Raw genomic sequence first — 17,741 nt, forward strand, 5'->3', positions numbered from 1 at the left:
GGTAAATGTAGGTTGATAGTGGGTCTGGGTGGGTTTTTCTTTGGAGAGATGGTGCGCACTTGTTGGGCTGAAGGGCCTGTTTCCACACTGTAGGAATTCTGTGATTTTACCTTTACTGGAACATTAGAGTGAGAGAAAACTTACACTCTGTAACTGACTCAAAAATCTTGAAAAAGAAGTTGAAACGGTTAAGGAAGTACACCTAAAGCATAGATTTGTGTGGTTTGGTGGCAATGTCCCTGACTCTCAAACTGAAGGAGCATAGGTTCAAACACCCACCTTTCCTCAGAGGGGCATTGTAACATGTCTGAGCAGTTGGACTAAAAATAATTGCCATAGCTTTGCTCCAAATGACTTCAACCAAAGAACATACAACTGTATCCTTCCAAAACTCTGCCTCATCAAATTTACTGGCAACAACTTAATAGCCCTTTATTTCAGCAGTTCTATTCTTAGAAGCTCTCTCGTAGGAGTCAGTGAAAGTCACCACAGCATAGGGCTGTTTTCTTATGAGTGAGAGAGAGAGAGAGACAGAGAGAGAGAGAGAGACAGAGAGAGGTGACGGGTGGTGGTTTAACCTGAGGGTCACCACAACTCAGGCAAGGGATTGAGAATGAAACTCCTTCAAGATTATCTTAGGCAGTGCGGGAGTTGAGCCCACATTGCTAGCATCCCTTTGCACTGCAGGCCAACTGCCCAGTTAACTGGACCCTAACCCCCACCCCGTCCTGTAACACACCAGCACAGACAACCTGGCTTTGTTTAATCGGAGGAGTCTATTCTGTTCCACTCCGACGTTCGCTTTCACCAAAAGCACTGCTTGGATTCGTAGGGTAACAGTGACCCCTTGTGGTGTATTTAACTACAAACAGGCCACGTGAAAAGAAATCATTCAGCACAGAAACGCAGCAATTAGGTGCAGGAGTGGGCCATTCGGCCCTTCGAGTCTGCATCACCGTTCCATATGAAAATTGGCTGACTGACAGGAAGCTTCCGGATAGTAAAAACAATGACTGCAGATTCTGGATTATTGGTGCTGGAAGAGCACAGCAGTTCAGGCAGCATCCAAGTAGCTTCAAAATCGATGTTTCGGGCAAAAGATTCCTGATGAAGGGCTCTTGCCCGAAACGTCGATTTCGAAGTTACTTGGATGCTGCTTGAACTGCTGTGCTCTTCCAGCACCACTAATCAAGGAAGCTTCCGGATGGCAGGCAGTGACCAGTGTGGTACCACAAGGTACAGTGCTGGGACTGCAGCTTTTTACAATGTACATTAATGATATAGATGAAGGTATTAAAAGTAATATTAGCGAATTTGCTGATGACACAAAGCTGGGTGGCAGGGTGAAATGTGAGGAGGATGTTAGGAGATTACAGGGTGACCTGGACAGGCTAGGTGAGTGGACGGATGCATGGCAGATGCATTTTAATGTGGATAAATGTGTGGTTATCCACACATTGGTGGCAAGAACAGGAAGGCAGATTACTATCTAAATGGAGTCAAGTTAGGTAAAGAGGCAGTACAACGAGATCTGGATGTTCTTGTACACCAGTCAATGAAGGTAAGCATGCAGGTACAGCAGGTAGTGAAGAAGGCTAATAGCATGCTGGCCTTCATAACAAGAGGGATTGAGTATAGAATCAAAGAGGTTCTTCTGCAGCTGTACAGGGCCCTGGTGAGACCTCACCTGGAATATTGTGCACAGTTCTGGTCTCCAAATTTGAGGAAAGACATTCTGGCTATTGAGGGAGTGCAGCGTAGGTTCACAAGGTCAATTCCCGGAATGGCGGGACTATCTTATGCTGAAAGACTGGAGTGACTGTGCTTGTATACGCTTGAGTTTAGAAGGCTGAGAGGGGATCTGATTGAGACGTATAAGATTATTAAAGGATTGGACACTCTGGAGGCAGGAAGCATGTTTCTGCTGCTGGGTGAGTCCCGAATCAGAGGACACCGTTTAAAAATAAGGGGTAGGCCACTTAGAACAGAGTTGAGGAGAAACTTCTTCACCCAGAGAGTGGTGAGTATGTGAAATGCTCTGTCCCAGAGGGCAGTGGAGACCAAGTCTCTGGATACTTTCAAGAAAGAGTTGGATAGAGCTCTTAAGGACAGTGGAATCAAGGGTTATGGGGATAAGGCAGGAACAGGATACTGATTGAGGATGATCAGCCATGATCATAATGAATGGTGGTGCTGGCTCGAAGGGCAGAATGGCCTACTCCTGCACCTATTGTCTATTGCCTAGTGTCTATTGATCATGACTGGTCATGCAATCTCAGTATCCCATTCCCACTCTCTCCCCATACCATGTCTAGCTCCCCCTTGAATATATCTGATGAACTGGCCCCAACAGCTTCCTGTGGGAGAGAATTCCACAGGTTCACAACTCTCTGAGGGAAGAAATTCTTCCTCATCGCAGCCCTGAATGGGATTACCCCATAAGGGACAGTTTGCATCGTTTGGTCAGGATATCTGAAATTTGCTTCACACTTTTTCAAGCATATTCCCCACTGCATTGCAAAAGGTGAAGCAGCTAATTTATGCACAGCAAGATCCAACAACAGGAATGTCGTCTGCTATTGTTTGGACACAATTACAGCACAGGACTCTGGGAAGGAATCTGCCTCCTTAAATCTTCTTCAAAACCGTAGTCCTGGGGGTTTTTTGAACAGTTTTGGCTGCTTTATCTCGGGAAAGGTGCGCTGGCTTGGAGTCAGTCCAGAGAGAGTTCACGCAGCTGATCCCAGGTATGGAGGGTCTGTCTTATGAAGAGAGGGTTGGGTCTGTCCTCAGTCAAGTTCAGAAGAATGACAGGTGACCTTATTGAAACGTGCAAGGTTGCTTGGGGTCTTGACAGGTTAGATGTGGAAAGGTTGTCTCCCTTCGTGGGGGAGTCTGGGACCTGAGGGCATCATCTCAGAATAAGGGGTTACATTTTGATGACAGAGAGGAGGAGGAATTTCTTCCCCCAGAAGGGAGTGAATCTGTGGAATTCTTTACCACAGAAGGGGCTGTCGAGGCTGGGTCCTTCAGCATTCAATATTCAAGGCTGGGATAGGCAGATTTTTAATCAGGAAGCCAATCAAGTGCTTATGGTAAGGAAGTGGTGGATTATCAGATCAGGCATAATGGTGCAGCAGACTTCATGGGCTGAATGAGCAGGAGAATCGACGTTTCAGGCAAAAGCCCTTCATCAGGATTCCTGAAACGTCGATTTTCCTGCTCCTCGGATGCTGCCTGACCTGCCGTGCTTTTCCAGCACCACTCCAATCTTGACTCTAATCTCCAGCATCTGCCGTACCCACTTCTGCCTCAATGGGCTGAATGGCTGACTTTGGCTCCTACACCTTTAATTCACTCAATGGGACAGATGGTTTAATGAGCGACGGTTCCCTCTGATACTGCAGCTCTCCCTCAGGGCTGTTCTGGGCAGTTTGATCTGAATGATTCTGTGATTGAAAGGAACGATGCCCAGTCCAGGAATGACATTGGCCAGAAAACCATAAGAGATAGTAGCAGGATTAGGCCATTCAGCCCATCAAATCTTCTCTACTATTCGATCGTGGCTGATATGTTTCTCAAGGTGAAAGTGAGGACTGCAGATGCTGGAGATCAGAGTCAAGAGTGTGGTGCTGGGAAAGAACAGCAGGTCAGGCAGCATCCGAGGAGCAGAAGAATTGGCGTTTTGGACAAAAGCCCTTCATCAAATGTTTCTCAACCCAATTCTTCTGCCTTCCCCCTGTATCCCTTGATCCCCTTACCTCTCTGTCTTAAACACACTCAATGACTTGCCCTCCCCAGCCCTCTGTGGCAATGAGTTCCACAGATTCCCCACCCTCTGGCTGAAGACATTCCTCCTCATCTCAGTTCTAAAGGGTCATCCCCTCACTCTGAGGCTGTGACCTTGGGTCCTAGTCTCTCCTATCAGTGGAAACATCTTCCCCAATGTCCACTCTCTCCAGGCTTATAATGGCCTATAAGTTTCAAAGGCCTCCTGAAAATCCAAATAGATCACATCCCCTGGCTCTCTTTTGTCTAATTTGCTTGTTGCCTTCTCAGAGAATTCTAACAGATCTATCAGGCATGACCTCCCATTGACAAAGCCGTGCTGACTCAGCCCTATATTACCATGCACTTCCAAATACTCCGCAATCTCATCCTTAATAATGGACTCTAAAATATTTCCAATGACCGATATCTGGCTAACCGACCTATAATTTCCTGTCTTCTGTCTCCCTCCCTTCTTAAACGGGGGGTGGGGGGGGTTACATTTCTAATCCTCTGGGAACCTCCCTGACTCCAGTGATTCCTGAAAGATCACCACCAACCTCTCCACAAAACAAACTCTTGCAATCTTCTTATACAATACAAGCCAGCTTAATAAGCATATTTCATCTTCTTCACACGTATTGCTTTTTTTAATGATCTGGTTTTTGAAATCTTCCCGATCCTCTGGCTACCCACTAACCTTCACCATGCGGTGTGCTTTGTCTTTTATTTTCATGCTATCTCTGCCTTCCTTGTCAGCCACGGTTGCCTCATCCTTCCCTTAGTGTGTTTCTTCTTCCTTGGGATGAGTTTCTGCTGTGTCTCCTGAATTACCCCAAGGAACCCCTGCCATTGCTGCTCCAAGAGGCTCATAGAGTCCTACAGCACAGAGTTCTACACCCTTCGGCCTAAAGTGGTTCATGCCAATCAAAATGTCCGCCCATGCTAACCCCATTTCCCTGCACTAGGTCTAGATCCTTCTGATCCTTTCTTATCCATGTATTTGTCTTTTAAATGTTGTTAATGTACCTGCCTCAACCACTTCCCCTGGCAGCTCATTCCATATGTGTACCACCCTCTGTGTAATAAAAGGTTTCCCCTAGGTTCCCTTTTATTCTTTCCCCTCTAACCTTAAACTGATGCCCTTTAGTTCTCGCTTCACCAATCCTGGGAGAAACTGAGTGCATTCACCCTATCCAGGCCTCTATACTTCTATAAGATCCCCCCTCAGTCTCCTACGCTCTGAAGAAAAAAGGTCCTAGCTTGTCCAACCTCTCCCTATAACTTGGGCTGCTGGGTCCTGGCAACATCCTTGTAAATTTCTTCTGCACTCTTCCCAGTTTAATAACACCCTTCCTAGAACAAGGTGATCAAAACTGATCACAATACTCCAAGTGAGACCTCACCAACGTCCTGTACAACTGCAACATCACTTCCCAACTTCTCTACTAGTTGGGAAACTGGCCTCCCAATGTGGGAGGTCCAGGAACTCCTATAAAGGGGACTGTGCACCCTCCCCTGCCCCCACTCTCTGCGGTTAACGCACCCCAGTCTGTGTAACACCAGCGGCCTCACCTTGCGGAGTGCGTCCATCTGTTGAAGGTCCCTCCTGCGCATTCGGACCCAACGGCGCCGTCTGTTTGTGTGGTACATCTTCTCTGCCGGGGCCCAGGACTTGGGTTTCCGATCGGGTGGGATGGTGAATCCATACTCCCAGCCTGTGGAGAGGGAAAGATGACAGGGGGAAATCAGAGCTGGAACAATCCCCCACCCACAATTCCACCCTCAACCCCTGCCACCCTTACACCCCAATCACTCCATTCCCCTTGGAACAACATTCAAGGTGATGGGCCAAGTGCAGGGAAAGGGGGGCGGGGGGGTACATTGATGACTGTATCGGCACCACCCTGTGCTCCCACGAGGAGGTTGAACAGTTCATCAACTTCACAAACCCCTTCCACCCTGACCTCAATTTCACCTGGACCATCTCGGACACCTCCCTCCCCTTCCTGGACCTCTCCATCTCCACCAATGGTGACCGACTCAACACGGACATTTATTACAAGCCCACCGACTCCCACAGCTCCCTGGACTAACCTCCTCCCACCCTGCCTCCTGTAAAAACGCCATTCCTTATTCCCAATTCCTCCGCCTCCACCATATCTGCTCCCAGGAGGAGCAATTCCACTCCAGAACATCCAAGATTGCCTCCTATTTCGAGGACTGCAATTTTCCCTCCCACATGATCAATGGTGCCCCCAACATGTCTCCGCCCCTTCCTGCACCTCCACCCTTGAACCCCACCTCTCCAACTGCAACAAGGACAGAATCCCCCTGCTGTTCACATTCTACCCCAGTAACACACGGAGTGTCCGAAATAAGAGTGACGAACTTAGAGCCTGGATCAGTACTTTGGGGCTATGATGTTGTGGCCATAATGGAGACGTGGGTTTCACAGGGGCAGGAATGGTTGCTGGATGTTCCAGGGATTAGAACGTTTAAAAAGAACAGGGAGGGTGGAAAAAGAGGAGGGGGGTGTAGCATTGCTAATCAGAGAGTGCATCACAGCTACAGAAACAAAGGTTGTTGAGGAAGATTGTTTACTAAGTCAGTATGGGGGTGGGAGTTAGAAACAGCAAGGGAGCAGCCACCTCACTAGGGGTTTTCTACAGTCCCCCTAATAGCAGTAGAGAGATTGAAGATCACATGAGCGGGCAGATTCTGGAAAAATGCAGATGTAGCAGGGTTGTTGTTATGGGTGATGTCAACTTTCCCAATATCGACTGGAACCTCCTTAATGCAGATGGTTTGGATGGTGCCGTTTTTGTCAGGTGTGTTCAGGAGGGTTTCCTTTCTCAGTGTGTAGACAGGCCGACGAGGGGAGAGGCCATTTTGGATTTGATGTTCAGCAACGAGCCAGGACAGGTGTCAGATCTCACGGTGGGAGAACACTTTGGTGACAGTGATCACAACTGCCTCACATTTACCATAGCCTTGGAGAGGGAAAGGAGCAGTTACCGAGGGAAGATATTTAATTGGGGAAAAGGAAATTACGACACGATCGGACAGGAGTTCAGAAGTACAGACTGGGAGCAATTGTTCCACAGAAAGGGCACAGCAGATATGTGGAGACTGTGTTTAAGGAGCAGTTGTTGCGAGTGATGCACAAATTTGTTCCTCTGAGACAGGCAAGAAGAGGTAGGTTGGATGACGCGAACAGAGGAGCTTCTCATCAAAAGAAAGGAGGCAGCTTATGTACAGTGGAGGAAGCAAGGATCTAGCACAGCTTTAGAGGATTACAGGCTGACTAGAAAGGAGCTCGGAATTGAACTGAGGAAAGCCAGGAGGGTGCACGGAAAAGGCTTGGCAAGAAGGATTAGGGAGAACCCAAACGTGAGGAATAAGAGAATGATCAGGGAGAAGGTAGGGCCGATCAGGGACAGCATAGGGAACTCGTGCGTGGAGTCTGAGCAGATAGGGGGACGCCCGAAATGAGTGTTTGACTTTGCTTTTCACTAAGGAGAGGGACCTTGTTGTGAACAAGAACTTTGAGGAGCTGGGATGCAGGCTTGAACAGATCAAGATTGATGAAGTTGATGAGTTGGAAATTTTGGCAAACATTAAGATTGATTCGTCCCCAGGGCCAGACCAGATTTATCCTAAGCTGCTCCGGGAAGTGAGAAAGGAGGTTGCTAAGCCACTGGTGAGGATATTTGTCCTCACTCTCCACGGGAGTCATACCGGAGGATTGGAAGGAGGCGAATGTTGTTCCTCTTTTCAAGAAGGAGAATAGGGAAATCCCTGACAATTACAGACCAGTCAGTCTTATGTCTGTGGTCAGCAAAGTTTTGGAAAGAAATCTGAGGGATAGGATTTATGACTATTTGGCAAAGCATAATGTGATTAAATGCAGTCAGCATGGATTTGTGAGGGGCAGGTCATGCCTCACAAATCTTATTGAGTTCTTTGAAGAGGTGACAAGACAGGTTGATGAAGGTTGAGCAGTGGATGTGGTGTATATAGACTTCAGCAAGGCATTTGATAAGGTTCCCCATGGTAGGCTCAGTCATAAAGTCAGGAAGTATGGGATACAGGGAGATTTGGCTATCTGGATTCAGAATTGGCTGGCTGACAGAAGGCAGAGAGTGGCTGTAGATGGAAAGTATTCTGCCTGGAGGTCGGTGTTGAGTGGGGTCCCACAGGGCTCTGTTCTTCGGCCTCTGCTCTTTGTAATTTTCATAAATGACTTGGATGAGGAGGTTGAGGGGTGGGTTAGTAAATTTGCAGATGACACAAAGGTTGGAGGTGTCATCAATAGTATAGAGGGCTACTGCAGGCTGCAGCGCGACATAGACAGGATGCAGAGCTGGGCTGAGAAATGGCAGATGGAGTTCAACCTGGATAAATGTGAAGTGATGTATTTTGGAAGGTCGAACTAGAATGCTGTATATAGTGTGGGGAAGCAGAGGGATCTGGGCGTGCAAGTACATAGATCCCTCAAAGTTGCCACCCAAGTGCATAGGGTTGTTAAGAATGCATATGGTGTTTTGGCTTTCAGGGGGATCGAGTTTAAGAGCCGTGAGGTTTTGCTACAGCTCTACAATCCCTGGTGAGACCACACTTGGAATATTGTGTCCAGTTCTGGTCTCCCTACTATAGGAAAGATACAGAGGCTTTGGAGAGGGTGCAAAGAAGGTTTACCAGGATGCTGCCTGGACTGGAGGGCTTACCTTATGAAGAAAGGTTGAATAAGCTCAGACTTTACTCTCTGGAGAGAAGGAGGAAGAGAGGAGACCTGATCGAGGTGTACAAAATAATGAGAGGAATAGATAGAGGCAATAGCCAGAGACTTTTCCCCAGGGCAGGATTGACTGGTACAAGGGGTCATAGTTTGAAGATATTAGGAGGGAGGTATAAAGGAGACATCAGAGGAAGGTTCTTTACACAGAGAGTTGTGAATACATGGAATGTGTTGCCAGCTGTGATGGTGGAAGTGAAGTCATTGGGGACATTTAAACGACTGCTGGACATGCATATGGATAGCAGTGAGTTGAGCGGTGCGTAGGTTAAGTTATTGTATTTTAAGTTAGGATTTAACCTCGGCACAACTTCGTGGGCTAAAGGGCCTGTTCTGTGCTGTACCTTTCTCTGTTCTATGTTCTAATCTCCGGATACTGCACATTATCCTCCGCCATTTCCAGTCAGACTCCAGACTGACAGTCAGACTCCACCACCAGAGATCTATTTCCCTCCCCACTCCCGATGGTGATTAGACTAGTTTAGTACAGAGATTAAAGGGTATTGAGAGGCCTTTTTTGTTTATATGTAAACAGGTGAGACTTCAGGTCAAAGTGGTCATGTTTTAGAAGGGCCCTGTATAATGAAAGGGGAATGGTCAGCTCTCTGGCTGAGCAGTTTGATCCAGAATTAGTTGGGAATTCAACAGTGGGCTGTGTGGAAACTCTCTCCCTCCTTCTGCTCTTCTAACTTCAACCTATAAGCATCTGTTCTATTTTTTAAGGGGGTTTGCTTACAGGGACTGTTGTATGTATTCGGAAAAGCATAATGAAGTCTAGTTTGGATAGATTGAGTTCTGTAGGGGTTCTTTGTTCTGTTCTTTGTGTTTCATTGTGTAATTTTGTGATTAAATTTCTGTCTTTTTAAAAACCTAGTAGTAAACCTAGCTAACTTACTCCTGATAATTCTCACTGTACACTTACCGAAACAAATTGCAAAGCTATGGTCTGGGTTGTCTGCTCAAGAATGTTTTGAGTGGGCTGGCCTAGTCCATAAAGCTTGCATGCAATTCTGGTCTCCTTCCTATCAGAAAGATATTGTGAAACTTGAAAGGGCTCAGAAAAGATTTACAAGAATGTTGTCAGTGTTGGAGGGTTTGAGCTACAGGGAGAGGCTGAACAGGCTGGGGCTGTTATCCCTGGAGCGTCGGAGGCTGAGGGGTGACCTTATAGAGGTTTATAAAATCATGTGGGGCATGGATAGGGTAAATAGACAAAGTCTTTTTCCCTGGGGTCGGGGAGTCCAGAACTAGAGGGCATAGGTTTAGGGTGAGAAGGAGAGATATAAAAGAGACCTAAGGGACAACTTCTTCATGCAGAGGGTGTATATGGAATGAGCTGCCAGAGGAAGTGGTGGAGGCTGGTACAATTGCAACATTTAAAAGTCATCTGGATGGGTATATGAATAGGAAGGGTTTGGAGGGATATGGGCCGGGTGCTGGCAAGTGGGACTAGATTGGGTTGGGATATCTGGTCGGCATGGACAGGTCGGACCGAAGGGTCTGTTTCCATGCTGTACATCTCTATGACTCTATGACTTTAAAAACAAGGATATGAGTATCAGTTTCCAAGGAAGTATATTTTGCCCATCTCCAATCACTCTGGAGAAGGTGGCGGTGACCTGCCTTCTTGAACTATTGCCATCCCTGTCGTGGAGCTAGGAAGTATGAGAAAAGGATTGGCAGTGAGGGAATGGCAATGTATTTCCAAATCTGGTGGTGTATCTGCTGCCCTTGTCCTTTGAGATGGAAGTGGAGTGGGTTGGAAGTTGAGACTTGGTGAATATCTACAGGGCATCTTCCAGAATCATGGAAACCTGTTATGGACTTTGAGGTTCTGGAATGGAATGATTTGGAGTTGAAGAAGACCTGATTCAGCTTCAACTTCAACAGCATGAAGGTCCGGGACTTTGCCACTGAGGGATGAAGGAAAGTGGATGATGCCTATGGAGACATTCCAGATGAATTTGCTTTGTCCGAGTATCGACACCTACCTTGTTCATCCACAGCTCGGTTAAGGTCAGTGGACCATTCCACATCTTCCCATTTCCAGCCAATGGGACACTCGATATCATCCTTTGGTAACATTTTCTCTCCATTCTGCGATAGAAAGGAGTTTAATTACAATTCTATGGTTTTGGAAAGACAAATCAGAGCTGGACTTATACACTTAATGGTAAGGTCCTTGGGATTGTTGTTGAGCAAAGAGACCTTGGAGTGCAGGTTTAGAACTCTTTTAAAGTGGAGTCATAGGTAGATAGGATAGTGAAGAAGGTGTTTGGTATGCTTTCCTTTATTGGTCAGAGCATCGAGTACAGGAATTAGGAGGTCATGTTGCAGCTGTACAGGACATTGGTTCGGCCACATTTGGAATATTGCGTGCAATTCTGGTCTCCTTCCTATCGGAAAGATGTTGCAAAACTTGAAAGGGTTCAGAAAAGATTTATAAGAATGTTGCCAGGGTTGGAGGGTTTAAGCTATAGGGAGAGGCTGAACAGGCTGGGGCTGTATTCCCTGGAGCGTCGGAGGCTGAGGGATGACCTTATCGAGGTTTATCAAATCATGAGGGGCATGGATAGGGTAAATAGACAAGGCCTTTTCCTTGGGGTGGGGGAGTTCAGAACTAGAGGGTATAGGTTTAAGGTAAGAGGTGAGAGGGGAAAGATTAAAAAGGGACCTGAAGGGCAACATTTTCACACAGAGGGTGGTATGTGTATGGAATGAGCTCCCAGAGGAAGTGGATGGTGACATCTTGAAAAATGTCCATATTACAGAGGAGGAAGTGCTGGATGTCTTGAAACGGGTAAAGGTGGATAAATCCCCAGGACCTGATCAGGTGTACCCGAGAACTCTGTGGGAAGCTAGAGAAGTGATTGCTGGGCCTCTTGCTGAGATATTTGTATCATCGGATAGTCACAGGTAAGGTGCCGGAAGACTGGAGGTTGGCCAACATAGTGCCACTGTTTTAGAAAAGTGGTAAGGAAAAGCCAGGGAACTATAGACCGGTGAGCCTGACCTCGGTGGTGGGCAAGTTGTTGGAGGGAATACTGAGAGACAGGATGTACATGTATTTGGAAAGGCAAGGACTGATTAGGAATAGTCAACATGACTTTGTGCGTGGGAAATCATGTCTCACAAAGTTGACTGAATTTTTTGAAGAAGTAACAAAGAAGATTGATGAGGGCAGAGCAGTAGATGTGGTCTATATAGACTTAAGTAAGGCGTTCGACAAAGTTCCACATGGGAGACTGGATTGCAAGGTCAGATCTCATGGAATACAGAGAGAGCTCACCATTTGGATACAGAACTGGCGCAAAGGTAGAAGACAGAGGATGGAGGGTTGCTTTTCAGACTGGAGGCCAGTGGAGTGCCACAAGGATCGGGGCTGGGTCCACTACTTTTTGTCATTTACATAAATGATTTGGATGCGAGCCTAAGAGGTACAGTTAGTAAGTTTGCAGATGACACCAAAATTGGAGATGTAGTGGACAGCAAAGAGGGTTACCTCAGATTACAACAGGATCTGAACCAGATGGGCCAATGGGCTGAGAAGTGGCAGATGGAGTTTAATTCAGATAAATGAGGTGCTGTATTTTGGGAAAGCAAATCTTAGCAGGACTTATGCACTTAATGGTAAGGTCCTAGGGAGTGTTGCTGAACAAAGAGACCTTGGAGTGCAGGTTCATAGCTCCTTGAAAGTGGAGTCGCAGGTAGATAGGATAGTGAAAAAGGTGTTTGGTATGTTTTTCTTTATCGGTCAGAGTATTGAGTGCAGGAGTTGGGAGGTCATGTTGCGGTTGTACAAGTCATTGGTTAGACCACTGTTGGAATATTGCGTGCAATTCTGGTCTCCATCCTATCGGAAAGGTGTTGTGAAACTTGAAAGGGTTCAGAAAAGATTTACAAGAATGTTGCCAAGGTTGGAGGATCTGAGCTATAGGGAGAGGCTGAATAGGCTGGGGCTGTTTTACCTGGAGCGTCGGTGGCTGAGGGGTGACCTTATAGAGGTTTACAAAATTATGAGGGGCACGGATAGGATAAATATCTTTTTCTCTGGGCTGGGGGAGTCCAGAACTAGAGGGCATAGGTTTAGGGGGGGAGGGGAAAGATATAAAAGAGACCTAAGGGGCAAATTCTTCATGCAGAGGGTGGTACGTGTATGGAATGAGCTGCCAGAGGAAGTGGTGGAGGCTGGTGCAATTGCAACATTTAAGAGGCATTTCGATGGGTATATGAATAGGAAGGATTTGGAGGGATATGGGCCGGGTGCTGGCAGGTGGGACTAGATTGGATTGGGATATCTGGTTGGCATGGACGGGTTGGATCGAAGGGTCTGTTTCCGTGCTGTCCATCTCTATGATTCAAACCAAAAATTGACACAGGCCTGCAGGGCATTAGGGCTGTTCTCTCGTTAGAGAGAGGTGACGGGTGGTGGTTTAACCTGAGGGTCACCACACACCTCAGGTGAGGGGAGAGGTTGAGAAGGAGAGTCCTTCATGGTAACTTCAGCTGCTGTGGGAATTGAACCCATGCTGTTGGCGTCTCTCTGCATTGCAAATCAGATATCTTTGTCTCAATGAATTCCGATGGGTTCAGCAGTTTCCAGCTCAAGGCGTGGTTGAAAATGATGGTCAAGCAGCGCTCTGCTATTCCAAATGGTTAAGGGAGCAAATGGCATCTGTTCAGACAATACGATTGGCTCCATTTGCAGAGGATGATGGGACAATCGCCAATTGGGATGGGAGAGGAATGCATTGTGAGTCTCACCAAGGAGTTCTGATAACTGCTGAGCCTTTTGAAAAAGTTGTTTATACGATGGAGGCGACTCTAGCTTGGCCAACATTTATTTCCCATACCTAACTGCTCCAGAGGGCAGTGAAGAGTCAACAGCACTGCTCTAGGTCTGGAGTCACACATAGGCCAGACTAGGTAAAGATGGCAGTTTCCTTCCCTCAATATTCCTCAACAATTGACACCAGTTTCGCGATCATCACTCGAACGGTTAATGCCAGATTTTAAAAAATGGAATCCAACTTCCATGGGAATAGGATTCAAACCCAGGTCCCCAGAGTATGACTGGGGTCTCAGGGTTAACAGTCTAGCGATAACACCATTAGGTGATTGCCTCCTTTAACGAGAGCAGTTAAGTACAGAACCTGGGATCATAAAAAAGATAAATTGCAGGAATTTTAGGTCCTTTGAGAAAATATTAAACTTTTGGATCAACTCTGGGATTGGGAGGGTTTGGTTTCCCCTGTGTCACCCAAGTGAGAGGGGATGTTTTTACTTCTAATGAGAGAGAGTGCCCAGTGATGTGGGAGAGTCTCCTCTTGTCTGGAACGCTGCATTCCCACTTTGAGCAACCTCTGGGCAATGTGGCAAAGAACAAATAGAGGGGAGTCAATAAGAGGTTCACTTGGTGGGATGGGGGCGTGGTACCTGGAGTCTGGAGCTTGTTTCCAAAAAGGGAGGTAGAGGCAGAAAGCCTTTGCACTTGGGGTTCCACCACTCCCAGGGCTTGGACCAAGACTGGGAAAATGGGGATGAATAGCTCATTCTTGGCTAGCAGGTACTTGAGGGGCCAAACTGCCTCCTTTCCAAAGCTTTTGCAATGCAAATCTTTAACGTCCACGTGCAAACCTTTAAAGATGAACAAATAAAATCAGTACAGGACCTGCGGCTTTATGAGTAGAATAGTGATTACAGAAGGAAGGAAATGACATTACTCTGATATAAAATATTTGTGCTACCTCAGCTGGGATACTGTATCCACCCTTTGGGAAGGATGGTGAAGACTTTGGAAAGGTTACACGAAAGTGTGACTGGAATAGTTCCAGGGTTAAGGAATTACAGCAAGAGAAAGCTATGCGAAGTTGTGGTGGGGATGTTTCAAATTGTTACGGTTTGGGATAGAATCAATAGAGGAAAACTATTTGAATCTCTGTGATGTCAACAAAGGGGGCTGCAGATTAACAAAATGAACCTCGGTGCCAAGTACCTTTTGGTACTGAATGGGGAAGATCTGGAATGCACCGCGTGATGGAATGTTTCCTTTCAGTTCAGGAAATAACACCATCGGAGCAGACGTAGGCCATTCAGCCCATCGAGTCTGCTCCAACATTCAGTGAGATAGCAACTGATCTGATAGCCCTAAACCCCACTTTACTGCCTTTCCCCTCCATATCCTTCCTGATTAATAATCGGTCGGTCTCAGCCTCGAATATACTTCATGAGCCAGCCCTCTGTAGTAAAGGATTCCACAGATCATTGGACAAACAATCCACGAACTGGGTAAATACTTAGAGGGAAAATGATGCGGGTGATGGGGGTGAAGTTGGTTGCGGGACTTAATGCGATCGCTCTTCAAAGGAGCCAGCACAGAGGCGATGGGCGAAATGGTCACCCTCTGCCTTTTGTTTTCTTTATTCTTCGATGGGATGTAGACACTGCTGGCAAAGCCAACAGTTATCGCCTGGACCTAATGACCCTCGGACTCAGTGATCTTTCTGGGCCATTTCTAAAGGCCGTTGAGAGTCAACCCAAAAGAAAAACCAAGGATCTGGGAATGCCAGAGATCTGAAACACAAACAAAAATTGCTGGAGAAACTCAGCAGGTCTGGCAGCATCTGGGGAGAGAGGAAGCAGAGTCAATGGTTCCGGTCCAGTGACCCTTCTTCCAAACTGAGTCAACCACGTTGCTGTGGGTCTGGAGTCACGTATAGGCCAGACCAGGTGAGGATGGCAGTTTTTTTCCCTAAAGGACATTGGTGAACCTGATGGGTTTTTATGGCAATCGACGTGGTTGTCTTGGTCACCGTCACAGACACTTGCTTCATATTGTGGAAGACCTGGACCACTTAAGTATCTCAATGACTCACTGACAATGGAATACCACTGGCATGCATGGGAAGGAGGAGCATCCTGGGGCAACTAATCAATCTAGAGATGTCCACCTCAGAGCAGAAAGGGTTCAAAGTAAATTGAAGTGGAGTTCAGGATTAACAGACCAGCAATGCGCTCAGAACACAGGGACACTAGAACAGGAGTAGGCCATTCAGCCCCTCCAGACTGCTGCGTCATTCCATGGCCGTTCTCTGGCCTAACTTCATATGCCTGCCTTGGGCCCATATCCCTTGCTTAATAATAATTTGTCTCTCTCAGAATGAAGAGTGATGATTGAATTAGCATTGGCCATTGTTTGTGGAAGAGAGTTCCAAACCTCCATGTCTCTTTGTGCGTAGAAGTATTTCCTAAAACCTCCCCTGAATGGCCTGGCCCTGAGACTGCATCACCTGGTTCCGGAGTGAGATTAGGCTCCCTACAGCATGGAAACAGGCCCTTTGGCCCAACACGTCCACACCGACCCTCCGAAGAGTAGCCCATTCCCCTACCCTATATTTATACCTGACACTTTGGGCAACTTAGCATGACCGATTCACCTAAACTGCACGTCTTTGGATTGTGGGAAGAAACCCACACAGACATGGGGAGAGCATGCAGACAGTCAATCGAACCCAAGTCCCTGGTGTTGTGAGGCAGCAGTGCTAACCACTGAGCTACTATACCACACACACAAATCTTCATCCAGTTGAAATAGTCTATCTTTATCTACCCTATCCTTCCCTGTTAATATTTTGAAAACCTCGATCAGATCTCTCCTTAACCTTCTAAATTCAAGGGAATAAAGGCCTAATTTGTCTAATCTCTCTGCATAACTTAACCCCTGAATTCCCGGTATCATCCTTGTAAACCTGCATTGTACTCATCCTCCCTAAGGTATGGTTCTCATTGAATGGCACAGCAGACTCGATGGGCTGAATGGACTATTTCTGCTCTTATGTTCATAGTGTTGTCCTGGGATTTTCATGGCGTGGAACGGGGGGAAAGCAGGAGGTTCCGCTACCAGGTGACATGGATAGGCAAAAGATCTGGTGAGGAGATGAGCCGTGACTCAACATGTTGTTGGGACCTCACCTGAAATTCATCTTCAAAGGGAATGGGAGAAAGAAAAAAATGCGACGGTTACTTGGCAGTGAGAATTGAAGAAAGGGGCGGAAAGACAATTCCAAAAGGCACAGAGGGAGCCAGAGTGCACAGATCACTGAGGGTGGCAGCAAAGATTGAGAGAGCACTTCATAAACCACATGGCGTTGTCGGCTTTATTAATAGAGGCTTGGAGAACGAGAGCAGGAAGGGCATGTTGAACTTGTACAAGAGACTTGCTCAACCTCCCCCCCCCCCCCCCCCCCCGCCACCCCATACTGTGTACGGGGTGATATGAAGACATCAGAGACCGTGCAGAAGCGATTTACGAGAATGGTTCCAGGATTGAGAAGATTTGGTTGTGAAGGTGGAAACGGAGTGGTTGGAACTGTTTTCCTTGCAGTGCAGAACGCCAAGAGGGAGGTCTGATTGAAGTATTTCAGAACAGTACAAAGCTCTGGTACGGCCACACTTGGAGTGTATTGTACAGTTCTGGTCACCGCATTACAGGAAGGAAGTGGAAGCTTTGGAAAGGGTGCAGAGATTTACCAGGATGTTGCCTGGTATGGAGGGAAGGTCTTACGAGGAAAGGCTGAGGGCCTTGAGGCTGTTCTCGTTACAGAGAAGAAGGTTGAGAGGTAACTTAATACAAGATAATCAGAGGGTTAGATAGGGTGGACAGGGAGAGCCTTTTTCCAAGTATGGGGACAGCAAACAAGAGGGGACATAACTTTAAAGTGAAGGGAGATAGACATAAGACAGATGTTAGAGGTAGTTTCTTTACTCAGAGAGTAGTAAGGGTATGGAATGCTTTGCCTGCAATGGTAGTAGATTCATCAAGTTTAAGGGATTGAATTCAAGAGTCGTGAGGTGATGTTGCAGCTGTACAGGACTTTGGTTAGGCCACATTTGGAGTACTGTGTGCAGTTCTGGTCGCCTCACTTTAGGAAAGATGTGGAAGCTTTGGAGAGGGTGCAGAGAAGATTTACCAGGATGTTGCCTGGAATGGAGAGTAGGTCGTACGAGGATAGGTTGAGAGTTCTCGGCCTTTTCTCGTTGGAACGGCGAAGGATGAGGGGTGACTTGATAGAGGTTTATAAGATGATCAGAGGAATAGATAGAGTAGACAGTCAGAAACTTTTTCCCCGGGTACAACAGAGTGTTACAAGGGGACATAAATTTAAGGTGAAGGGTG

The 17,741-nt window shown here is 46.9% G+C and overlaps 1 protein-coding gene across 6 annotated transcripts in view; it reads right to left on the reverse strand.

Annotated features, from left to right (window-relative positions):
* Nucleotides 1-17,741, reverse strand: part of dysf (dysferlin, limb girdle muscular dystrophy 2B (autosomal recessive)) — a 377,035-nt gene that overhangs the window by 165,127 nt on the left and 194,167 nt on the right. For all 6 annotated transcript variants that reach the window (XM_072577935.1, XM_072577982.1, XM_072577963.1 and 3 more), the window contains 2 exons: nt 10,558-10,663; nt 5,344-5,486 (listed from right to left, as the gene is read on the reverse strand). In XM_072577935.1, coding sequence (XP_072434036.1) covers nt 5,344-5,486; nt 10,558-10,663 — 249 coding nt within the window. The remainder of the gene's footprint in view (nt 1-5,343; nt 5,487-10,557; nt 10,664-17,741) is intronic.

Source organism: Chiloscyllium punctatum, chromosome 1 (genome assembly GCF_047496795.1).
Source record: "Chiloscyllium punctatum isolate Juve2018m chromosome 1, sChiPun1.3, whole genome shotgun sequence".
Classification (NCBI taxonomy): Eukaryota; Metazoa; Chordata; class Chondrichthyes; order Orectolobiformes; family Hemiscylliidae; genus Chiloscyllium; species Chiloscyllium punctatum.